General features: G+C 44.5%; 1 protein-coding gene and 1 long non-coding RNA gene across 2 annotated transcripts; one reads left to right on the forward strand and one right to left on the reverse strand.

The window, feature by feature from the left end:
* Nucleotides 1-268: 268 nt before the first annotated feature.
* On the forward strand, nucleotides 269-11,322 carry LOC115385647 (mycocerosic acid synthase-like polyketide synthase). Its single transcript, XM_030087721.1, has 8 exons — nucleotides 269-326; nucleotides 1,978-2,131; nucleotides 2,665-2,825; nucleotides 2,933-3,139; nucleotides 3,259-3,440; nucleotides 3,525-9,009; nucleotides 10,825-10,843; nucleotides 10,953-11,322. The coding sequence occupies exons 1-8, from the start codon at nucleotides 269-271 to the stop codon at nucleotides 11,320-11,322; spliced, it is 6,636 nt and encodes a 2,211-aa protein (XP_029943581.1).
* A 1,159-nt stretch (nucleotides 11,323-12,481) lies between these two features.
* Nucleotides 12,482-12,984, reverse strand: LOC115385654 (uncharacterized). Its single transcript, XR_003931159.1, has 3 exons — nucleotides 12,963-12,984; nucleotides 12,685-12,835; nucleotides 12,482-12,599 (listed from the first exon to the last, which is right to left on the reverse strand). It is a non-coding gene; the product is annotated as an uncharacterized LOC115385654 (long non-coding RNA).
* Between the last annotated feature and the right edge of the window lie 13,399 nt (nucleotides 12,985-26,383).

A 26,383-nucleotide genomic window follows, 5' to 3' on the forward strand; every position in this document is an offset into this window, starting at 1 on the left:
ATAAATGTTTAATAAAGAAGAGAAGCTGACTATAAGAATCATTTGCAGGTCCTGAAGCGATACCAGCACTCGGGGAACCTGAAAGCAGGATGGAGGTAAGGAAACGCTGCTGCTTTACTCAACTGTTACTAATCTAATTACACTACTTTTCTTGAGCCTTATTTCTGCTCTGCTGTAGCCTACGATTACCTGGATGATTATCATGACTGTGAAGACGCAGAGAGTATTTTTCATTTTTTACTGTTTTCCTCAGTGACGTTCTGTCATGATGGAAGAAGCTGACGATGGTATTGCTGTGGTGGGAATTGGATGTAACTTTCCAGGAGGTAAGCAGAACTCCAAGCTAACAGGAAATCAGAGGAAAACCGTGCAAGGTGATAACTGGAGTCAAACTTCATATAACTTCAATATTCTTGATGTGAAGTAGGGGCTCCAATGTGCTACCACCATACTGGCCCTAATTTACATTGAAAAACAAAATATTGAATATCATTGACAACTAAATTGTTTTGTCAGTCATATCTACAGTCACGATATATAAACAAAAAAAAAATCATATATTTTTTTTTACATTTCAGAGAAGATCATTGTGATCTCAAGTGAAAAAAAATTGAGAAAAAACATTAATATATTCTGAGATAATGTTTTTTTTAATTGCAGTAAAATGAAGAAGACACCAACTGTAAAGATTTTAAATAGAGTGTGTTCTGATGAATCTAAAACATGAGGAAGTTTTGCTTTTAAATCAGTTGTTTGAAAAAAAAAAACTTTTTCTGTGTGGTTGTTTATTGAATGTGTAATGTAAATGTAATTACAGAGGAATATGTCTGTTTCTGTGACCATTACACTATGTATATCAAGAAAAAAAGTACAATTTTTATGTGAAACTAAGCACTTTGACAGTGTGTTCACTTGAGACAGGATTGATAAGACCAAATCGTCGCTCAGTCTTCTAAATCACTGATTCAAATCAAGACATTTCAACAGGAAAAGTGAAATACACTTTTCATTATCAAACTAATCCTTACAGGTGCTCGTTAAAAAAATAGAATATCTTGAAAAACTTGGTTTATTTCAGTAATACCATTCAATACCATTCATTGGTCCTTTGTGTTTCCTGAAGTCCAAGGTCAACACAGCCGTCTACCAGGAAGTTTTAGAGCTCTTCCTGCTTCCTGCTGCTGAGCAGTTTTATGGAAATGCATATTTCATTTTCGAACAGGTCTTGGCCCCTGCACACAGTGCCAAAGCTATCAGTACCTGGTTTAAGTATTAATTTTCTTGACTGGCCAGCAAACTCGCCTGACCTTAACCCAATAGAAAATCTATGGGGTATTGTGAAGAGCAAGAAGCGATACCCCAGACCCAGCAATGCAGAAGAGCTGAATGCCACTTTCAGAGCAATCTGGGCTATCATAACACCTGAGCAGACACACTGATCGACTCCATGCCACGTCGTGTTGCTGCAGTCATTCAGGCAAAAGGAGCCCGAACTAAGAACTGAGTGCTGTACATGTACATACTTTTCATGTTTATACTTTTCGGGTGGCCAGCATTTCTAAAACTCCTTTTTTTTGTGTAGTCTTAAGTATTATTCTGATTTTCTGAGATAGTGACTTTGGGTTTTTTTTTTTTTTTTATTAGGTTTCAGTTCTAATCATCAAAAATAGAATAAATAAACACTTGAAATATATCAATCTGTGTAGAATGAATGTATACTTTAGACAAGTTTCACTTTTTAAATGGTATAAATGAAAAATATCAACTTTTTCATGATATTCAAATTTTTTGATGAGCACCTGTACATGCAGTCCCATGAACAAGGCTGCTAGACCCTTCATGGATCTTCAGAATGGCTCAAAAGTCAAGGACAAAATCTCTCTGGTACCACTGAGTCTGAATAATGAATAATGTCCTTTTTTCTGAATGGATAGTCATGTTTAAATTTTGTTCAAACTAAATCATGCTCTTTTGCAGGGGAGGGGCTCGACAACTTCTGGAAGGTTCTACTGGAGGGGAAAAACTGCGCTGTGCAAATTCCCAAAGAGAGGTTTGACGTATCCAGCTGGTATGACCCAGATGACAACAAGGCGGGAAAATCCCGCACAGCCAAGGCTGCCCTCATTGACGGGTACGTCTTTAAACTCTGACAGGAAACAGATTATGTTTAACATAATATAATGCATGTTCTCATTGGAGTTTTCAGAAGTTTCTATCATTCATGAGAATATTTTTTAAGTATTTCACCTGTAAAGTGTTTATTACTTTTTATTGACTTTAGACTGCATATAGAATTTATGCATACAAGTCATGTGTCTCAGACAAACACAAAGGAGCATGTTTTATCTTTCTCAGTTAACAGAGTGAACTTACTGAAAGCAAAAACATCAAAACCTTTAAAAAATTATTTCAATTCATTACTTTACTCAGTAATAATTTATGGATTTATTAGAAGTGAAGCTGAGAAATGCACACATTAAACTGTAATTAAAATTTGTACGATTACATACTTGAAACAAATTAACGAAAAAGCTACTTATTACAACAATATTAATATTTGCAATCAGTTACTTTGACCCCTGCTCTGCGCAGATAAATATTTATGGTGAATTTCAAAAATCCAAAACACAAAAAGTTAATATATTGTTTTCTGGACATTTGCAGGTACAATGAGTTCGACCACAGGTTTTTCGGTATCAGTGACAGTGAAGTGCAACAAATGGATCCCCAACAAAAACAGCTCCTGCAGTGTGTATACCGGGCTTTAGAGAATGCAGGCATTCCAATGGAGAAGGCCAGCGGAACAAGGACAGGAGTGTTTTTTGGTAAGACAATGACAAGATGTTCTCAGAGAACAATGAAATTAATTTGGATTATATGTGAAGTCAAAAATGATCAGGAAATAAATGTTTTCCATTGTTTTCTGTTGTAGGCATAATGAACAGAGATTATGAAACAAACGCAGCACAGGTACATCCGAGTGTGATCAACCACTGGACAGGCACAGGGCTCGCTATGAGCATTGCAGCAAACAGAGTCTCCTACATCTTCAACTTTACTGGACCCTCACTGTCCATAGACTGTGCCTGTTCATCATCTCTTGTTGCGCTGCATCTTGCCTGCCAATCCATTAAACTCGGTCAGTATATCGTCTGACGAAACTCAAACTTGGAGTGAAAGTCACTCCAGCAGCGGAGTAGATTACTGACAGCATGGCATCAAGCATTTTTGAGGAAAAGGATTCTTCTCTCTCTTCAGGTGACTCTGAGATGGCTGTATGTGGAGGAGTCAGCTGCATTATTGATCCAAGACTATTTGTTGCACTCAGCAAGGCCAGGATGATCTCCCCTGATGGAACCAGCAAACCTTTCTCCAGAGGAGCAGATGGCTACGGCAGAGGGGAGGGCTGTGGGGTTGTTCTCCTGAAGCCCCTTAAAAAGGTGTGAATATACAAAAAAAAACTAAACAAGTAACAGTTGTTATGTTACTTTCAGCTTGATTTTTGCCATGATATTTCTTCCCAGGCTCTCCAAGACCGTGATAATATCTGGGGTGTCATCAGTAAAACAGCAGTAAACCAAGATGGACACTCTGTCACTCCAATCACCAAGCCCTCCATGACACAACAAGAGGAGCTGCTCAGAAGGGTCTATTCAGTTTCCGACCTGGAAAATGTTCAGTATATAGAAGCACATGGGACAGGAACTCCAGCTGGAGACCCAACAGAGGCAGGGAGCATTTCAAATGTCATTGCTAAAGCCAGACCTCCTGGTTCAAAGCCACTGTGGATTGGCTCTGTGAAGAGCAACATTGGACACACTGAATCTGCAGCTGGAGTGGCCGGACTCATCAAGGTTCTCCTGATGATGAAGCATAAGACCATTGTTCCCTCAGTTTTCTACTCTGATGACAGTTCCAGTGTAGATGCCAAATCGTTGAACATCAAAATTCCCCAAAAAACAGAAAAGTGGAAAACAAGTAGAGTAAGAACTGCTGGAGTAAACAACTTTGGCTTTGGAGGGACAAACGCGCACGCCATTGTTACACAGCACATGCAACCATGTGCTGAGCAAAAAATTGATGAAAGGCAAGTGAACTATTTTGTCATGTCAGCCAATTCATTGAAGTCCCTTTCTATGACTATGGAAGACACCATCAAAAAGCTGGAGGCAGATGAGGAAGTTCACCTGCAGTCATTGTGTTACACATCAGCCTGCAGGAGAAGCCACCAAAAACATAAATTCAGAAAAGTCATTGAGATATCGTATATTACTGACCTTAAAGAGAAACTGAGAGCTTCTGTTGGAAAAAATGTCACCCCAGCCTCCTTGGATTCGAAGTTGGTTTTTGTCTTCTGTGGTAACGGTCTCACTTACCATGGTATGTGCAAGCAGCTCCTGGAAAAAGAGCCTGTGTTCAGAGAAAAGATTGCTGAGATTTCGCTGTGTTTCCAAAGTCTGGGCAGTCTTAACATTCTGAAGACACTTGAGAGTGAGACTGAGAGTAGTGACTTCAACAATCCAGATGTTATTCAGCCTCTTCTCTTTGCTATCCAGGTGGGGATTTCCACCTTACTGAAGCACTGGGGGGTGAAGCCTGATGCAGTTCTTGGGCACTCTGTTGGTGAAGTTGCAGCTGCTCACTGTTCTGGCCTCTTGTCTCTTGAAGATGCAGTGAAAGTCATATATTTCCGGAGCACTCTCCAGAGGAAAGTCACAGGAGGGACGATGCTTGTGGTCAGCAACATGCCTGTTTCAGAGGTATCATCTTTTCTTCTTCCCTATGCTGGTAAAGTTTGTGTCGCTGCTTTCAACAGTCCTCAGTCTTGCACCCTTTCTGGTGATGCAAGTGCAATTGAGAACGTCCAGAAGGAGCTAAGTAACTCAGCTATCGGTCCAGATCTGTTCCTCCGCCTGCTTGATGTTCCCACTGCTTACCACAGCCACATAATGGACCCGATCCTATCAGATATTGAAAAGGCAATTGGCTCCTTGCACATGAATGAGCTTAACGCAGAGCTGTTTTCAACAGTAACAGGCAAGGAAGTTCAGCAGGGAGATTTCTGCACAGGCGAGTACTGGGCCCGAAACATTCGTGAGCCAGTGGCTTTTGAGCAGGCAGTGAGATCAGTAGCTAAAGATAAGAGGAGCTTAGTCTTTGTGGAGATAGGGCCAAGAAGGGCACTGCAAAGAAACATCGTGGAAACTCTGGGAAATGGCACAGCTGTTCTTGCCTCTGTGACGCCAAAGAAAGATCACGAATCAGTCAGGTCTGTTGTTTCTCAGCTTTTTGAACTCGGTGCTCCAGTAGACTGGAACACTTTCTACCGGGGCTATGAGACGATGCCACTGTCTTTCCCACAATACCAGTTTGATTGTTCACACAGAGATGTTATCATTGGAGCAGCACAGACAAATACACAAAGTGACCACCCAGTGCTCCATCAGACAGGAAATGGAAGCAACATTTTCACTTGTGATCTGAAGTCTGAATCCTCTTCCTACTTGACAGAGCACAAGCACAATGGGATACCCATCATCCCTGGTGCTTTCTATGCTGAGGTGGGTTTAGCTGCATTCATGGCAACTGCAAAACCAAAAGTACCCCTCAACTCCGTCCAGCTGAGTGTCAGTTTTCACAACCCATTTGTGTTGAGTCAGAAATCACCTGAACTTAAAGTGCAACTTGAACAAAAAGACCAAGAAACCACATTCACTATACATTCCCCTCCTGCTCTGTATGCATCAGGCACTGTCATTTTGAATGAAGAGAGGCTGCATGAGGAGTCATGCATTTCACTGAACTCCATCCAGAAACGATGCACATCTGTTGTGAGCTTTAAGGAGTTGTATGGTTATCTCTCTCAGGCGGGCTTCCAATATGGGGATGTATTCCAAAATAAAGCAGACATACATTATGGGGAAGAACTGAAGGAGGCTTTTGCACCCATCTCAGTTCCTGAGGAACTGATGTCTCAATTCTATGATTACCACATTCATCCCGTTGTGTTGGATTATCTGATGCAGCTTCTTCCAGTTACAGTTGAACACATCTTTGCTGGTAGACCAGGATTTCCTGCCAAAATAGGAAGTCTGAAAGTGTTTGAACCCTTGCAAAAGGAGATGATTGTTTATTTGCGAGCCACTGATGTGGGCACTAATCACTTTGAGGTCTGTGGCTGCTTTGCAGACAGGGAGGGGAGAGTGTTGGTTGAGGTTGAGCATGTGATGATCAAATACCTTGGCAGCCACTCTCATGTTGTTGAAGAGTATTTCTACCACAATGTCTACAGTGTAATCCCTGGTTTCAGTCCTGTTCCTCCTCCAAAGGCCCTGGTCTTCGGTGACCCTATTGGGATTGCTCAAGGTTTGCAACAGCATCTGGACTCGAATTCCAGATATGTTTCATTTACACATGCAAAAGAAATTTTGAGCAGTGGGTTTCCTTCTCTGTTGGAAAATCTCAACATCACAGATATTGAGAACAACTTTGATGAGGTCTTGTTTCTCTGGGGCAAAGAAAACCTCACCTCACATAGTGCCGATGTTGTTCTTCAGAACTTGACAAGCTGTTGTGAGGTTTTCCGCCAAATTGTCTTTCACCTGAAAAAAATCCATTTCCCAAACTCAATTAGAGCAGTAACATATTGTTCATCTGACATCACCGTAGACCACATAAATCCAGGTTTTGCTCTGGTTGGGATGACAAGATCTTTCGCTGCGGAGATACCAGAGCTTTCTTTTCAGCTCATTGATATAAGCACTGTCTCTGCCAAGGACATCGAGGCACTGTCTGAGGTCCTCAGGTCATATCCTTGCAGCAGCTACCCAGAGTTAGTGGTAAAAGATGGGCAGATATTGAAGCCCTCCGTTGTCCGTACCACTCCAGAAACTACTGACAGTTCAGAGGGCCATTACAACTCTTCAATGCCTGAAACATGTGTCTTTCAAACAAATGATGCATGCAATATGACTCAACTCAGTGCCATTCGCTTTGAACTGGATGCCAAGGAAATGAGTGAGACATCAGTGGAAATCCAACCAAGGAAACTGTGTGTCCATACATCTGATTATTTCCCTGTCAGTGCCTCACATCTAAAATTTGGTCAGACATTGTACTGGAACAAGCATTCATCTCAGAAACACAAGCTGCTTGCTCTTGACTTCAGTGGGACTGTTACGGCAGTGGGAAAAGATGTGAGGAAACTGAAAGTAGGAGACCATGTTGCTGTATGTTATCCTGTGGTGGCTACTAGTAAGGTGAGAGTCCCAGAAGATGTTTGTTACCGCACCAAAAGGTTCCCATATCTTGAAAAAACACCAAATGTTTCCCACTTTGTCCTCGCATTCGAGATTGTTCATCGAGCATTGCCAAGAGCCAATTATCAAAATGATTTAGGGATCCTTTGCTCAGGGCTTAAATCTGCTCTGGTGAAGGTTTTGGCGTGTGCTTGTACCAAATCTGGCTGGAATGTAACAGTTAGCACACAGTTCAATGACTCTTTTGTCGATGTCAGGCACATGGAGCAAATGGAGGCATGTGTCATCTTGCCTCCATTGGATGAATCCCTGACTGCTAAAGTTTCGACATTTCCATGCATTCAACATGTTGTGATCATCTGTGAATGTCCAACACAGAGTGTGAAAACTCAGGAAGTGATTGAAAGCTTAAAGGGCAGTGTTCATGTACACACAATCCAGGTGTCAGATATTTTCCAAAAGGGATACCTGAGAGCACACAAGCCACACATTCAACACTGGTTAAAGTCCCTGAATTTTGACAGGACTCTTCGAAACTTTACTTTTCAGTGTGAAAAGTCTGGAAGCAGATGCCTTGATTCAGAGAAACCACAGTCATACTTTCGCGCAAAGAAACTGGCTATAGTGACTCTCGAAAAGGGTGATGACCGGAAGCTGTCTGCTATTCCACTGTTGCCAACAGACACACTGCTTTTTCGAAAGAGAGCCGTGTATATAGTCTCAGGAGGCCTTTCAGGTCTGGGCTTTGAAACTGTAAAGTTCATTTCTCAAAGAGGCGGTGAGTACATAGTAATACTCTCAAGGAGCAAACCAAAACCTGATGTACAACAAGAGATACTCAATGTGGAGAAACAGTGTGGCAGCAGCATCACCAGCATGGAGTGTGACATATCTGTTTCTGACCATGTGGACAAGGTTATTTCTGCCATCAACCTTAAGTTTCCCGGTTGTCCAATTAGGGGAGTGTTTCACAGTGCAGTTGTCTTGCGTGATGGGCTGATTGAAACTCTTGACAGATCTCTGTACGAGGAGGTTTTTAGACCCAAAATCAATGGTGTCCTGAATCTGCATCATGCAACGCAGAAGTGCGAGTTGGACTATTTTGTGTGCTACTCCTCCGTCTCTGCTTTTCTGGGAAATCCATCCCAAACAAACTATGCAGCAGCCAATACTTTTTTAGACCTGTTTTGTCAGTACAGGCGCAAGCTTGGGCTGCCTGGACAGTCTATCAACTGGGGTGCCATGAACCTCGGCTTGCTTTTGAACAAAGAACATTTCCAGCGATTTCTGGTGGCAAAAGGCATAATGGTTTTAGACGTGGCTGAGGTTCATACAAGCTTGGAGCAATGTCTTGTACTCAACCGACCCCAACAAGCTGTGTGCAGGTTTCATTTCAGGAACATCCGCAACAACATCCTCTCTCAAAATAGAGCCCTGAAAATGCGTCTGTCAGCATTAGTTGAGGAGGTTCTCCAAAAATCCAAACAGATGGAGTGTGAAGATATAAAAGCTGATGTTGTCTCACCAAAACTCTATGTGATCTCTCTGCTAAGTGAGACCATAGGCCTGGATCAGAGTGAGCTGGGAGATGACACAAATCTGTCCTCCTTGGGCATTGACTCCATGCAGGCCATGACTCTGCAAAATCTGATCTTTCAGGAGAGAGGTGTGAATGTGCCTTTGGTGAAACTATTGGATCCTGATGCTACAATATCAACAGTGATCACCATACTGAGTGAAGCAGCTCAGGGTGTGCATGACAGTGAAATGGAAGAGTTTCCTCCAGCTGAAGACAGAAACGATCTCTCCACCAGATAATAAACTCACACACAGAAGCAAAATAGAATCAGTCATCAGAGCATCATGATCCTGAATTGTTGAAAAATATGATGAGTACTGTACAGAAGAATTCTTAATGCCATTGACTGTTTATACTTTTCATTTGCAAATCGTGTATTTTATCTCACAGTTTTCTTAACTGAACAGCATGTTATCATTTTATTTTGTGCATGTTTCGTATATCTGGAATTGCTTTCTATCTTGTCACAGTTTTATTTGCTCTGTTTTGTGAATATGATAATCATGAAACCAAAGGAAAAATTACGTTACAACAGACATGTTCTGATGGTTTTAATGGTATTGTTTGTAAACTGTCCAGTTTGGTTTTGTTTTTAGCTGTTTGTTTTTTTGTTTTTTTTGATCAAATTCTAAATAATACTGTGAAATATTCTGTCTGTCATAGAGTCCACTCCAGGCTGATATTTAGGTCAGCTTTAATTTTATCTTTCAGCATCCGGAAATATCATCATAATGTATTATGCAGAATGACAGTTAAATATGTCCATTTTATCTTGTCTTCCACGTGATAAATGTGAGAGCCACAGCAATGTCTGTGTCTATTTTGTTGATATTTTGTTGTTTCAGTTTCTGTATACTTACATTGTTAATTGTTAAAATGTGATGTTTAGTTAATCCACCTTGGTGAGAGCACTACAAGGAAATGATTTGTGTGGGTTACTGAGCGGGTTCAAGTGAACAGGCACTTTTGCGGGCAGCTGAGGCACCAGCAGGGGTTCTTGGGATGCACATTGCTCAGTGTAGCTGGAGCTGGTGTGTATGCATGGCGATGCTAAAGTGTGCTCCTGTGTTCTGTTACAGATGTGATTAAAGAAGTAACTTTGAATCCATGCACGCCTGGACAATTTTCAATATGTCTGCACAGGTGTGCAACATAAATCCACACACCAAAGTGAAATCATCAGCTTTTAATGTGATTCATATCAGACAGGTTAACAGCGCCAACAAAATCTAATTTTATTCTCATTTTTCATCATCCAACATCAGAAGTACACTGCCATCTTCTCCAAGCACTCCAAACAACAATCTACATGTAAATACTGCAGGCTCTTATCATTGATTAGGCATTAAGTCAGATTATTAGCTTCATGATAATAATGTAAACGAAACATCTCATAATTTTTTTGTTTTGTTTTGCCATCCCTATAAACTTTCAACTTGCAACCTGCATGATCATGATCTGCACATTCTACTTCGTGTGATGCTTAGCCCACCTACGGGCTTCGCTATTGGTACTCTCCCTGGCGCCAGCCAGACACTGAGACAGATCAAAAAAGCTACCGTGCCAATTCCTGACACACTGCCCCACCCCTCACCAAGGGGAAAAAGCAGCACAAGCCCGCACAACTTCCTTCTTCTTTCTCAGCCATGAGACTGACCACTCGAAGCTCCCACTCTCAAGTCAAAGTTAAAGACAAGGACATGGACAAGCTGGCCCAATATGAGTTTGCCTTCCGGCGTCGGGCCTTTTTCACCTGCCGCGGCTGCGGCACACCACTCCAGAAAGGATAGCTGCTTTGCCTGCTTCAGGTAAGCATCCTGCGTGCTTCTTCGGCCTGCCCTCTTCTCCCACTGGAAGAGGCTCAGTGCCGGACTGCCTTCTGAGGAGCCGTGTTTCCCGCTCCGCACCCGGAGAATCTGGCCCAGCAGAACATGCTTGGGACGAGGCTCCGACATCATGGAGGCCTCCTCCCGCTCCCTTTTTCAGATGTCCCGCACTCGCCTAAGTGACGGCATGTGTCTCGTGCCCGCTCTCGCGCCATGGTTTTTTCCAATGGCCAGGAGCGCCTTTCTAAAAGAGCAAATCCCACACATCACACCATGCTTGTGCCACAGGGCCGTGCCGAACGCGGATGTGACCTCTTCTCCTCCAATGCGGCCGATCCACCTGCGATCTCCTGCCAACGTCCAGTGTGTCGAGCCGATCGTCAACCCCCCCACCCCCACGATGGCTGGTCCACCTGAAATGGCCTGTCGCCATCACAAGTCGCGGGGCATCGGGGCTACCGGGCTCGCTGTGGCTGCGGCCAAGCGCCCCAGAAATTCTAAAGAGCAACGTGCTCTACACCACACCGCACTCGCATCGCTGTGGCGAGCGGTGCGCAGCTGTGACCCCTCTACGACGGCAGCGGCCGACGCAGGTCCTCTCACCTCCGACCACTGGCAGCCGCGGCGAGCCCGGCTGCCAGTGGTCGTGGGACTCTGAAGAGGGGTGCCCCTGGTGACGTGGCGTTGGTCCCTAAGCATCCCAGATTGGCCCTGCCTGTCCACCATCCGGTGAGGAGTGCCGAGCGTGTAGTATAAGAGGATTTACAGCACATAATGGTGATCTAGGTGGTTACATTCTCGGTTGAAATGTGTTCAATACTGAGTAAAGCAACATATCAAAGTGAGTTTGACTGAGGACCGCTCCGCTTCACGGACATGCAGTGCACAACACGTGGCCACGACTGGTCTAACGAGCTTAATCACCGGGGTTCAGCCAGCTGCTGAGCCCGGCTGATCTCCTGAGTGAAGTTCTCCACCAACAGCGCAGCCACAGCCGGCCGGCCACTCCCGGCATGGCGGTCGGCAGGCTGCCGCCCGGCGGGCGGCTGCGCCCCGCTTCGGGCGGCTGCTCGTAAAGGAATCTTCACTGTCTGGGCTGTGCAGCCGCGCGCCGTGCTCCCCGGTTGGGAAACTGGAGGACAAACTGTGTGATTATGGTGACTGACAGGTTAGAGGTGGATAATGTGCTTGAAGCTTCATGTTTGCTGTTCTATTTGAACTGGCTAGCTTAGCTACAAGCAAGCAGCGGTTGTTTACTCATGTGATCATGTCGCAAAGTATTATGGGAACAGTAGTCAAAATAACACAGACTGACAACAGGGTGGTCTTTATTACCATATTTTCCGCAAAAAAGGTGCACTAGATTATAAGGTGTGCTGTTGGTTTTTGAGAAAATTAGAGGCTTTTAAGTGTGCCTTATAGTGCGGAAAATACGGCACTCATGCCGAACCTGGTCACCATCGTTTTTGCTATTTTGGTTTCACCATCAAAATCACTAGAAGCTCCTGAAATTCACCAAACAAACACAAACCGTGTCAATGCTGGCCAACAAACAAACCAGACATTAAGATGTTGTGATTAACACATGTAGTACATGGTTTTAATAAATTATGTAGCTTCTGTTATGATCACAAACACACATTATGTGCCAATGTTCAAAATAAAAACCAACATTATCATGCATGTTTGGTTTGTAAAGCCAGTCAAAGCCATGTTACTATAATAGATTACTGCTCTTGTTTACTGCTAATATGGTATATGTGGCCTCACAAATCTTATGACTAAAGCAGCTTTGTTATTTTCTGCACCTGTGGTAATGTAGTCATCCCCAAAGATGAGCTCCTCTGCTACTCAACCGCCCAAGCTGACGTCCATCTGAGCCAGGAGCTGAGCTCGTGTCTCACTCCAGCGGTCGTTCTCAGGGAGCATGGACACCTGGAGGACTGAAGGAACAGCAGAAACTGTTACAAGTAAAGTTATGGATAAATGCTATTCTGTAAAATAAATTTCTAGAGCTCACATGTCCAAGAGTTGGTCCTCTGGGCATAATCGTGGCCTTATTGATGGGCATTGCATCTTTGGTGTAATAGGCAACGATGGCATGACCAGACTCATGGTACGCAGTAATTGTCTTGTTCTTCTTGTCTATTTCAACACTCCGCCTCTCAGCCCTGCCATGAAAAAGATACACAAAGAAGAAATGATTTCCAATCAAAGGTCTCATCCTGTTTTGTGCACAGATCATTAACATAATGAGAGACGTGCTGTGGAGCAGATCAAAGCATTGTGTGTATTCACCCATGAGGATCTTGTTCTTTGCCACCACCTTTAATTAACAGTGTTTTTATGAACCAGAAGAAACGAAGGATGGTACCTTTTGGCAGCTTTCCACACAAAAAGGTAAGTTTCTGTGGATTGTTCAGAAACTCAACAACATCTTGTAGCTCATTCTTTGCCTCCTTTACTCCTTTGACATGCCCAAACGTCACATTTTTCATCTGAATGAGGTCCACTGAAGAGTCCAGACCAGATGTTGTGCAGAACCTCACTGTGAAATCAGTAAAATTGCATGTTAATGGTTTGTTTTACAAAGTCTCATAATATGATTAGTGCTGTCATGCGATCAAAAAAATGAATCTAATTAATTACAAGATTAATAATTTATTAATGTAATTAATCACATTTTAATATCATATGTGCTTTAGGTCCCCAAGTGAAGAATTCGAATTCTAGGACGTTACAAAATTGTAGCGCGTGGCTCATCAAATGAATACACTGAGAACAGAAGATTTGAAAGCCACATTTTTATTGATGATGAATGAACGCTAAGTCAGGACGTGTTGTCCAAAATAAATTCTACGCCCAATCAGGCAACTGAAATAACACTTTCAGTGTGTTTCATAAATGAAATTCAAACAAAGAAAAAGTTGAAGTACATCCCAGCAAACCAATTCAGCCTGGTGCGCTATTCAAAAATGCAGTACAAATATAAATAGAAAAATTCTGAAATAGAATAAGACTGAGTCTCAAATAGCCACTGAAGCGAACTAAATACAAAATGCTCAATACTAAAGCTAACTCAATACAGCAATTCAAAATGAATACTACAAGTACAACAGGCCTCTAAATAAGACAACAATTCCATTCACATTGAATTGCCACTCAAGTGTGCTATAATTAATCTTCGATTAATTTTTTTAATGTGTTAATTTGCAGTGTAATTAATTAATCTAATTAATGCATTAAAGTGACTGCCCAAATATTATACAATAAAATGACTGGTTATAGCAAAGATTAACACTTATTTTGGGTTTTTTTTTATTTTTTTTACAAGTATTTATACAGCTGTATGCAACAGAATAATCAAATGCTTCATGCACACTATACTGGGATTTTTAAAACAAACCCATTTCACTTTATATCATTGGAGATAGTGACGGCCTTCATTGAGTCGCACTGTGCATGTTGTGTTGTGCTTTAATTTGAAAGCATAAGAAAGAATGAAAACTGAAACAAACCAGCATCAGAGAAGGAGCCTTTACCCGAGAGAAAAAGAGTTCTTGACAAACCATGAATACCGACAAGTAGAAGGACCAGCAGGATCAGTCTGGTTCTCCTTACTGAGTCTGTTAAAAGCAGAGATCAGAATTATTCCTCTGTAATCCAGCTGCACTGCCATCTACAAGTATTTTGCTGCCGCGGTAACATTCAACGCAAGGGACTCTCTTGACGACATGAAGGTTTCACTTGCCTTCTGTTGTGAGTGAAGGCTTGAGACCTCGTGAATCCCTCAGTGAAGCCTGTCTTGAAAACCTCTTGCTAGTTTTCTGCAAAGTTCTTTTGTGAGATAATTGTATCTGACTGAAAATGAGCCATACTGAGCATTCCTCCATGATTGTCTGGTCGTTGATCTCAGTGTCTTAAAACCTCGACTCTAGACCCAAACTACAGGTTGTGCAGTTGTATTTTTGAGGAATAATGTTATTATTGAACACCAACTTTGTTTTCAATTAACATAAAAAACTCAAATATCAATGCTGAATATTTTTGGAAGTTGGAGTGGGGCTTTTTTAGTTTCAGTATCTTGTGTGTGCAGGTGACTATTACTGTGCATAATTACTAGGCAACTTAAAAAAAAAAAACAAATATATATCCATTTCACTTATTTATTTTCACCAGGGAAACCAATATAACAACTCAAAATTTACAAATATACATTTTTGGCATTAAAAACAAAAACAAATCAGTGACCAATATAGCCACCTTTCTTTGCGAGGAAACTCAAAAGCCTGCCATTGTTGAATAATTATACAGTATTCTTCATATTATGTTTATCCAGTACTCATTACATTATGTTATTTAGTATTATTCATATTATGCATGTTTTTGTTTAGGTATAGTGTGTTTTCGTAAACACGTGTGGAAAAAATGTATCCTTTTATTTTTTTCTGCCTTAGTCACTCTCTTTTAATTTTTTCCTTTCTGGTTCTTCTTTTATTTACGACATTCACTTGGCAGCCTGCCAGGGGCAGAGGTCACCTAGTCTGAGTTTTATTTTTTCACAGATGGAACCCACGTGACGAGTGGTGCAAAATATATTGTTGTGGGGAAGTCCCTAGCGTGTATAGGTGAGATGTATTGAAAGTCTGAAAGTCCTGATAAGATGCACCAAGGGGGGGGAGGAAAGGTGGAAAACAAAACATGCAGGTGTGCCAGTGTGCAGGTCACTGAGTGACAGGTCATAAAGTTGAGAAAAGCCAGATGCAGGGGAATTCCCAGAAAAACAGTATAAATAGAGGGAGCTGAAACTGTCCGTGCGCCAGTTTCAGACGGTCAGGCTGGTTGCCGGGAGTTTCAGTAATAAACTCTCTATTTTGCATTGTGACTCTGACTCCGTCTGATTTTTTCATGGAGGAATCAAGAGTGGATACAATTAAAGATTTTTCTGAAAAATGTGTTTATGGGTTTTTGTCCATCGCAACTGGCCTAGGATACTTTTTAAATAAAAATCCACGACACCATCCATAGATTCTGTCAGTGTCTTGATCTGTTCACGATCAACATTGCACACAGCTGCAACCACAGCCTCCCAGACACCGTTCAGAGAGGTGTACTGTTTTCCCTAGCCTCGTAAACCAGCCCCGCCCACTCCTCATCCACATTTGGACTTTGGAGATGGGGAGGGTCTGGGGACAAGGCAATAGAGTATTTGCAGTCAGGTGACCCGGAAGCTGGCGACCGGAGGACCACCGCCATATTGGAGTGAAAACATTCGCAGTGAAACAATACGCGGTTTCATTCATATACACTAGCACATGTTCGGTGTTCTTTAACGTTGAAAACGTTGACTGATAAGGAGTGTAGGGATATTGTTGTGTTGTCAGATCACGAGGACAATCTTGACATAACACACAAAGACCATTACCGGGAGAAACTACGGATTTCAGGTTTGCAGCATGACCCATATGCACAGCTGAAACTCAAGAACTCCATGATCTGGAGTACGCAGACATTTACTGTTATCTAATCGACACTTCTTCGGCACACACAAAAGCAGCGATGAAGGTGTACAAGAGCCTGAATTCATACAAGCATTTTGTTTCTGGCTTTGTCGGAGCACTGGGACAGTATTGGATCGGCAGCAACGTTCTTGTAAAGTCTAAGGTGCAAGTCTAAGGTGCGTAGATCTGCTAACTTACATGTCAGTGTTGAATTCCAGGCCAAAATGGAGTTGTTCATCATGTAGACTCACAGTCAGCTCTTTTATGTTTGTTTCTTAGGAAAAGCGATCATCAGCAACATTGAAATAGCCCTAAATTGTTGACAATACAGAACTATACTTAATTGTTATAATGCACTTCCCACCATTTACACACATTCTTGTCTTAAAAGACTTTATTTAACAAGTTGGTGACTGAAGACAGCAGGTGCAATAACTTCCGGTATTTCATAATTCAGCTGATTTTTTTTTTTTTTTTGACTGTACAGAGTAAAGCAGTAGACACTGAAGTTATTAGCTGCAGTGTCTGTGACAAATACAAGTCACTGTTTTAAACCACAACATTTCTGACATCATTGTTTTAATGTTCCAGATTGGATAGTTGTTTAGATTGGAATAAAAACATATTTGATTAAGTGTGCACACGCCGCGCACGCACGCAAACCACACCCCCCTCCGAAGTGAAGCTATCCACTTCTCTCTCCATTCTACATCGGCCGGAAAATTATAGTTACTAAACGTAACTACAGTTCTATGAGTGTCTGCGTGCCCACCTATGGGCTTCGCTATTGGTACTCTCCCTGGCACCAGCCAATCACTGAGACAGATCCGAAAACTGAAGCGCCAATCCAGCATTGCGCGCTGGCACACTGCCATGCCCCTCACCAAGGAGATATAATCAATTTGCGCCCGCTCAACTTCCTTCTTCTGAACAGCCCAGGAGAAACAGAAGCAGGACAGCTGGGCTTGCAGGTAGGTGGGTACGCACACACTTGTAGAACTGTAGTTACGTTTAGTAACTATAATTTCTACTTTGCGTGATGCTTAGCCCACCTACGGGCTTTGCTATTGGTACACTACCAAGGCGGAGGCCGTAGGGATAAATGTACCCCCAGCTGGAAAGCTGACAAGATTGGCGCAGAAAAGGAAGTAGGCAGGCCCTACGCCCAATACTGCCACACCAAACCCCCACAGACACTGGTGGCAAACATCCTCGCACCGAGGCGCCGACCGCAGATGTGTCCAATAAGCACTGTAACACCACGGCAAACATACGCCAGCCAGGACACCAGAGTCACAACGGCAGGCAACAGAACCACACACGGCCTGAATCCCCCCAGGGAAGCAGTAGCCAGTCTGAACAAGAACCAACACAGTTTAGCGACAGAACTGCTGTTCTCGCTGAAAACTGACGTGGTCACAGAATCTGTGCACATATCCATCAGATAGGAGCGCAAAGGTGGATGCAGAGGCCCAAGAGATGGCCTGGCAGATGTCACCCACCGTGACACCTCTGCACAAAGCCGCAGAAGCAGCAACGCTCCGCGTAGAATGAGCGCGAATCACCACAGGCGGCGGGTTGTCTATGAGGCGATTCCGTGTCTCATAGGCAGCCGCGATAGTGCCCCCAATCCAGTGGACAACACATTGGAAGGACAGCAGGGCGCCACGCCCCCTGGCCCCAAACCGCCCAAACAGCTGGTCAGCCATGCGCTCAACGTAGCAATGCAGAGCCCGGACACAGCAACCGCAGCCGAGGGTCGTCTCCTGACGAGCCAGGCAAGGAGCAAATGCCCTGATCCGGATCACTCTCGACCGAAAGTCCAAAGTGATCACCTTGGGATGAAAAGCCGAGTTAGGTCAAAGGTGAACCAGTCCCCTGTCTTGACTGAAAGTCATGCAGGAAGGGTGGACCGACAGGGCGCAGAGATCCCCAACCCTCTTGGCAGAGGCCAATGCCAAAAGGAGGGAAGCCTTGAAGGAGAGAAAGCGGACATCCGCCTGCTCCAAAGGCTCGAAAGGGGGTCCCATGAGACCATCCAGCACAGTGTGGAGGTCCCACGGGGGGACTACATGCCTGGGGGGCGACCGCAGCCGACCAGCCCCTCACAGAAACTGCTCCACCAGTGGGTGACTGCACGCCGAAAAACGCCCAAAGGCTTCGTGGCCCGCAGTGATGGCAGATGCAAACACCGCGAGAGTAGATGCAGCGCAACTGCTATCCAGCAAAGCCTGCAGAAATTCCAGCATCCCGCCGATGGTGCAGGAGACTGGGTCCAGGCCCTTCTCTGAGCACCACGATGCGATGAGGTGCCACCGAGACCTGTAAGCCTTGACAGTGGAGGGGGCCCTGGTGCTCTGGATGGTGGACACCACAGCCGGGGGAAGATCTAGGCCAACTAGTCTCACCCTCTCAGCATCCAGGCCAAGAATCTCCTGAGCAGAATGGGGCAGGACCGCAGGGCGCCCCCTGCCTGCAGTAGGGGGTCAGGTTCGTCGGGGATCGGCCAAGGATCCCCGACTGCAAACTGAACCAGGTCCGGGAACCACCTGGTGTTCGGGGTGTCTGGGGCCACCACTATCACCACTATGGAGGCCCTGTACCCTCACCCTGCGCAGTAACGGGGACAGGAAGTGGGTCGGAGGAAAGGCGTACAGGAGGCCCGGAGGCCAGACCCTGTGCGCGAAAGTGTCCATCCTGAGCGGGAATCTGTCTGACAACCTGAGCGAGAACCAGAGTGGGCACTGTGTTTTCTCTGCAATGGAGAAAAGGTCTGCTGCGGGGGGCCCGCACCTGTGCCAGAGTCGGGCTGCCACGGGGTGACAGGCTCCACTCATCGAGGAGTGAGCCTCCATGAGACATTCTGTCCGCGCCGACGTTGAGAACCCCGAGCATATGTTGCGCTTTCAGAGAGGACAGGTGCCGGTCCCGCCCACAACAGGATCTCGGCCAACTTGCGATGTAGAGAAGGAGACCTCGTCCCTCCCTGCCTGTTCAGGTACGCCACCACCGTGGTGTTGTCTGACCTGACCAACACATGACTTCCCCGCAGCCTGGCCTGGAAATGGAGCAGCATCCACCTCACCGCAGTCATTTCCAGCACATTGATGTGAATGGGCGTGGAGTCCTAGGCACCGCCCACCACGAGGTGGCCTAGCGTCCCTCCCCAACCTGCGCGAGACGCATCTGTGAACACCTCGACGTGATGCGAGACGCAGCCCATGGGGACTCCCTGATGGAGAAGAACCGGATCCTGCCACACACCGCGGCACTGGCCGCCCTGATGCTCCGCGGCGCGCTGAGCACAACGCACCCCTCTCATGAGGGAGCAGCACACGGGCAGGAGCTGGGCAAAGAATTGCGCTCGTTAGGCGTAGTGGGGGGCGTGACTGCCGTCACGGTCACCCAAACATCCTTGGAGCTCTGCGTCCAGCGGCGGCAGGGGGCCTCTGACAGAGCGGGCGCACCGGCTGAGAAGAGGCTAAGGCCATGCTCCGCACGGCCCCGCGGCATGAGCGCGGCGAGGGGCTGCTGCTCGCCAGAATCTCTGGGTGCCGCCACCAGGCCATCTCTCACTTCAACACTTCGCTCCACTTGTCGAGGGAGAAAACTTTGCCAGGCTAGGCATGTGTCTGTCATGCAAGCGCAGTGAGAAAAGAAGGACTGGTGCTCTTTAGTGATGTAACGGGCCTGACGGCGTTTAATTGTCACATTTTTCACAACAGAGTCGCTCCGCGACTCGGGAGCGTGGGACCGTCTTTGCTGGTCAGAGCCCCTACCCCTACCATACCTCCCTACCCGGGAGGATGAGTAACGGTGGGCAGCTGGGCGACTCTGGCCAGGTGCCGCGGGATTCCAGGGGGCAGACCTCCTCCACTCTGCACGACGCCGGCGCAGTGGATTCAGCACACGGCGGGGCTGGAGGTGGGGGGTGAGCTGCTGTGAGCCTCGGGCCACTGCCTCCAGCTGCTCAATGATCTCCTGACAGCGTTGGCCATGGCACAACCTCCGTTGATGGCGGTGTCGCAGCACATCCACATCAGGACCTCGGCGGTGTTCTGAATCTCCTCCATGTCCTCCGGTGATAGCTCTGGCCGCTCATGGCAGAGCTTATCAATGGAGCCTAGGAGAAAGGTCATATTGTTAGCTAAGGCGAACACCTGATTGCCATTAGCATAACCGCGGTCCAGAAAGGCAGCCATGCACCTGTCTCTTTCAGACGGCAGCACAGACTTTCCGCCGGGCCAGGGACTGGAAGTGGGTAACAGACAGAGCCTCACGGAGTCCTCTATCACTGGGACTCTGGAGACAGGGGGCCAGCCGTCCACACAGCAGTACTCACGGTAGCCTTTCACCGCGCCCTTGGCGGTGAGGGGCGCACACCAGTCACGCTGCACGCTGGCCTGGAATGATGGCACGGCGAGACACAGCACCGCAGGCTAGGACCGAGCCCGAGACTGGGTTGCTAGCCCGAGTGCGAAGTCGCGCTGTGTCGGCTCGGGAGGCTGCGACGGGAGCCGCAGCTGTGGTGAAGAGCCCTGCGAGGTGCTCCACAGGCTCGTGGGGGACACTCAGACGGCTGGCTTTGGAGAACATGGAGAGGGAATCATCATACCATGCAGACTTCTCCGAGCCGGAGGAGCCACGGCAGCTCAGGAGATTCCCGCCCAACTCAGCGCAGTCGGTGAAAGAGGCGGGAATGGTGGTGAGGTCCGAGCCGGTCTCGTCAGGAACGGAAGCCAATGAAACAGTGCCCATAAATGCCGCTCGACGCTCAGATTTTTCGAACAGGAGGGCGAGGCAGGCAGGACAGGAAGGCCGCTGGTGCTGATGCTGCCAGCCCAGGCCGGTGAAGCACCGCTGGTGGTGGTCTTGCCCGAGAAGCGGCATGCCGCAGCCGCGGCAGGAGAATGGCCCCACGCCGGATGGCGACTCTTTTCGGGCCGGCTTGTCCATATCTTCTCTTTGTCTTTGTCTTTGTCTTGAGTCTGGAGCTTCAGATCAGTCTCGAGGCTGAAAAAAAAGAAGGGAGTTGAGCAGGCGCACGCCGATTATATCCCCTTGGTGAGGGGCGTGGCAGTGTGCCAGCTCGTGTGCAGGATTGGCGCATCAGTTTTCGGATCTGTCTCAGTGATGGCTGGCACCAGGGAGAGTACCAATAGCGAAGCCCATAGGTGGGCTCTACACAAAGTAGAACCTGTGAAACGACAATCCTGCCTTTTTCCCTCTGTAGTTGGTACACCCAACACAGCTGAGAACCATGTTTTCACGACTTTGATGCAGACTTCTCTGCTGAACGCGCCAGTCACACTATGCTGCTCTGGGGTTTGTTTTGTTCCAACATGGCGGTGATTGCCTGGCGTGCATTGCAAGGATGGTGTGTGACGTCAGCTGCAAGTACTCTATAAAATAATAATGCGACAGTGCAGTGAAACAGCTGAGTCAATCAGCGTTGTCGCTTTTTGTTTTCAAATTTTTTGGGGGGAATTCAGGTGCCAAAACCGGAAGTGACACCATCACTGCACGTAGCGTCTTCCAAAACAGACATAGCAGAGATTACGGAAATGAACATTAGCCATTGTGTGAAAGCAGAAATAAGTGAAGTTATAGCCAAAATACGAAGTATTACAACAATGAAGCAAGAGGAGGTGTCTGTGCCTGGTGAGTTTCTAACAGGAAAAGACATTTTCGCATGTTGTTGCATATAGAGAAACTAATTCATTTTGATGACGTATTTATTTTGAAGCGCTGATTGGCTGAAGTGTGCGATCAGTCAAAGGAGTAACCAACACCCCGTGCACGAAGTTTGTATTGTGTTGTCCCCAGACCCACCCCAGCTCCAAAATTCAAATGTGGATGTGGAGTGGGCAGGGCTGGTTTACGAGGTGATGTTTGACCTCCCTGTAGATCTCACATTTGATGAGGGACCACAGGTTCTCTTTGGGGTTCAGATCAGGTGAATAAGGAGGCCATGTCGGTAATGCTTCCTTTTACGGTACGGTAATTACCGTACCTTACGGTAGTGAGGTGTGTATATTTCCGTTTTGTTTGGTGTTTTATTGATTATTATTGTGGTGGTAGTATGGTGGCTTTGCAGCTGGGTGCTGGCGTGGCTGTGGTCTCATGTACAGGCTTGGGTGAATGTTTCGGTTGTAATGTTGATTTCATGTGTGTATTTGAAGGTTTAAAGATATTTGTGTTTTGTGCAATGTGTATAGTTGTTAATGTGTAAGTTTCTGTTTATTAATATGTATATTTGTATGTTTTCAGCTCTCATGTTTGGGGTTTGGATGTTACAGTGAATAAACCCTGAGCATTAAGAAGGAAAAGTTGTGCTGTCCTCGTTTTCATCACGCCGAGGGAGGTACAAGTATGGACGTGGATGACATGACAACACCTGGCGACGGCGGTCCTGGGTATTCAGGATAGTGGAGATCAAGGGTTCCTGTAGACGGGTCTGCAGAAAACACATGATGATGTGAATTCACAAGACTGGAGCAGTGTACTTATTAATGTTGATTTATAGTGATTGTTTGTCACTGTTATTTGTATTTTATTTTTTGCAAAAGAAATCTGTTCTGATTCTTAAAAAAAAAAAAAAAGTGCCTGACTGCTAAAAATTTGCACTGTTTTGTAAATTGTTTTATAAGAAGTTTAACTCCATTTGATTAAAATGTTTATCTTTGGCAGCTCTCTTGTTTTTGCATGTCTGTCACAGTGAGGTGTTTGGAGTGAGGAAGTATAATATTAATGCATTCATCTTAATGTAATGTGATGGCTGGTGATGGTGGTTTTTGATGGAAACTCTGATCTCCTGACAGATACAGTGTGCTGTTCAGAGACTGTATCACAGACACTGATGGGGTTTGCTGCATTTTTGGTGCAAGTGTGTGGGGTAATGTGAAAGCTTCCTAGTAACGGGCTAAATACTGAGTAATTACCAGGTAATAACATGGAAACAGACCTCACTTCCTTTTACAGTACAAATCCACTTTAATAACTATGCAATTTCCAGGTAGATATTTTTCTATTTACTGGGTAACAAATAAGCAATTACCATGTAATAACATGGAAACAGACCTCACTTCCTTTTACAGTACAAATCCACTTTAATAACTATGTAATTTCAAGGTAGGTATTTTTGCAGTTCCTGGGTAACGAATAAGTAGTTACCAGGTAATAGCGTGGAAACAGGCCTAACTTCCTTTTGCAGTAGTCGACAGTTCAACCGTAATTACCAGGTAAATGTTGTAGTTACTGGGAAATACTAAGAAGTTACTGGGTAAGTAGTAAAAACCATTTGACTACTAGGGAAATACATAGCGTACACACCTAGCAGTACCTAGTAATACCTAGTAAAAAGTCTACATTTCCCAATGATTACATGGTAATTACTTAGCAATTACTTAGTAAGTACTTGGCAATTAACAACATAGTTGCTATATACATTATAATTATCCAGTAATTAATACTTACTACCAGGTAGTTACTTGGTATTTGCCTGGAATGGGCTTGGTAATTACTCTAAAAGTACTAGGTAATTAGCAACATAGTTACCCTGTAATTACATGGTAACTTTACAGTAACTTCTCCTTATTACATGGTACTTACCTTGCAATTACCATGTTAATACATGGTAATTACTGTATCGTAAAAGGAAGCGTTACCGCCATGTCATTATTTTTTCTTCTTTTAGACTTTTTCTGGCCAGCCACGCAGTGGAGTACTTAGATGCATGTGGTGGAGCACTGTCCTCCATGAAAATCATGTTTTTCTTGAACAATGCTGACTTTTTCCTGTACCACCGCTTGAGGAAGGTGTCTACCAGAAACTGGCAGTAGGACTGGGAGTTGAGCTTGATTCCATCCTCAACCCGAAAAGGTCCAACAAGCTAATCTTTGATGATACCAGTCCATACCAGTACCCCACCTCCGTCTTGCTGGCATCTGGGTCGAAGTGGAGCTCTCAGCCACGGGGCCATCCATCTGGCCCATCAAGACTCACTCTCATTTCATCAGTCCATAAAACCCTAGAAAAATCAGTCTTATGATATTTCTTACCCCAGTCTTGACGTTTTATCTTGTATGTCTTGTTCAGTGGTGGTCGTTTTTCAGCCTTGCTTACCTTTGCATTGTCCCTGAGTGTTGCACATCTTGTGCTTTTTGGCACTCTAGTGATGTTGCAGCTCTGAAATATGGCAAACCTGGTGGCAAATGGCATCTTGGCAGCTTCATGCTTGATTTTCCTCAGTTCATGGGCAGTTGTTTTGCGCCTGGTTTTTTAAACATGCTTCTTGCTGTTGACTATTTTGAATGAAACGCTTGATTGGTCAATCATCCCACCTCAAAAGCTTGGCAATTTTAAGAGTGCTGCATCTCTATACAAGAAATCTCACTCACTATTTTTGACTTTTCGAAGTCTGTTAAATGTCTCTTCTGACCCATTTAGTGGGGCAGATTGCTGAAAAAATCTTTCACTTGGTGACACAAGCACCAAAATTGGCACACGGGTGCTTCAGAACCTCCTCTTTCAGAAAAGCATGTTAGCCAACTCAAAAAAACAAACTGGCCACCTTTTTTTCAAGATGGCTGCCATTCATTCCAGTATGAAACAGTATTTGTACTAAATATTGACAAAGTAATGACATTTTGATGATCTGTACAACAAAATATATGTTTTCGGACACGAGGAATCAAATTCTGCAATCAAAATTTCAATATCATTAAGGATTATAGTGATATGATAACAATTATATGAATTAGCACTGTCTCAGTAGTGGTATCTCAAATTGCCATGACACAAGTACAACAGACTGAACTAACTTGCTTGACTTTAACCTAAATCATTGTTTTACTCTTTGCATTTAGGGGTACACAGTTGTGTGCACTTCAGGATGTAGCGATAACATTTGCATGGTCCCTGACATTCACCCGTGCAACGACATTTTGTCAGCTACTGACAAGACTGAGCAATGGGTGGGAGGGTTGACCAAAGAACTTCCCAGGCTTCCCCATGCTTTTTCCAGCCCCAATTGCCAGGGCTTTCAGAATGCATTTCACAGACTGTTGCCTTGATGCAATCCATATTGAAATTTTCAAGGCATCATTGGCTTTATTATATGAACATACATTCATTTTATATTTGGACCATAAAGAAACTGTGTTAATTGGAGTTCTCTTCAAAAAATGCAATTTGTCAGGTTTGCTTTGGCAGCCATCTCGAAAACTGGCAGCCATCTTGAATTTTCTGATGGCTAACGTACTTTTCTTAAAATGTATGTTCTGAACATCATTTGTACCAATTCTGGTGCTTGTATCACCAAGTGAAAGATTCTTATGAAATATTGAGATAATCTGCCCCACTAATTTGGCCAAAGGAAATGAAGTTGCCTAACAATTATGCACACCTGATACAGGGTGTTGATGTCATTAGAGCACACCCCTTCTCATTACAGAGATGCACATCACCTGACATACTTAATTGGTAGTAGGCTTTACAGCTTGTGCCACTTGGAATAGGACAGCATGCATGAAGAGGAGATGATGTGGTCAAAATACTCATTAGCCTAATAATTCTGAAAACCCTGTAGATATGTTGGTGATGTTGACCATCTGATATGAATCACATTAAAAGCTGTTTATTTCTCTTTTCTGTGTGGGTTTATTATCTGCAAGAAAAGATAAAATTGACATATTTAACTGCCAATTCTGCATAATACATTATGATGATATTTTTGAATGCTGAGAGATAAAACTAAAGCTGACCTGAACATCAGCCTGGAGTGGACTCTGTGACAGGCAGAAGATTTCCCTGTATTGATTAGAATTTAATCAAATGTAAAAAAAAAAAAAAAAAAAAAAAAACAACATAAAAGAAAACCCAAACTGTACAGTTTACAAACATTACCATTAAAACCATCAAAACATGTCTGTTGTAATATAATTTTTCTTTTGGTTTCACGATTACTACATTCATAAAACAGAGCAAGTAAGACTGTGACAACATAGAAAGTGATTCCAACTATCTGAAACAAACACAAAATCAAATAATAACATACTGTTCAGGTAAGAAAACTTTGAGATCAAATACACATTGTGCAAATGAAAAGTATAAACAGTCAATGGCATTAAGAATTCTTCTGTACAGTACTCATATTTTTCAACAATTCAGGATCATGATGCTCTAATGACTGATTCTAAATTGCTTCTGGTTGTGACT

This window comes from Salarias fasciatus, unplaced genomic scaffold (genome assembly GCF_902148845.1).
Source record: "Salarias fasciatus unplaced genomic scaffold, fSalaFa1.1, whole genome shotgun sequence".
In the NCBI taxonomy this organism is placed as follows: domain Eukaryota; kingdom Metazoa; phylum Chordata; class Actinopteri; order Blenniiformes; family Blenniidae; genus Salarias; species Salarias fasciatus.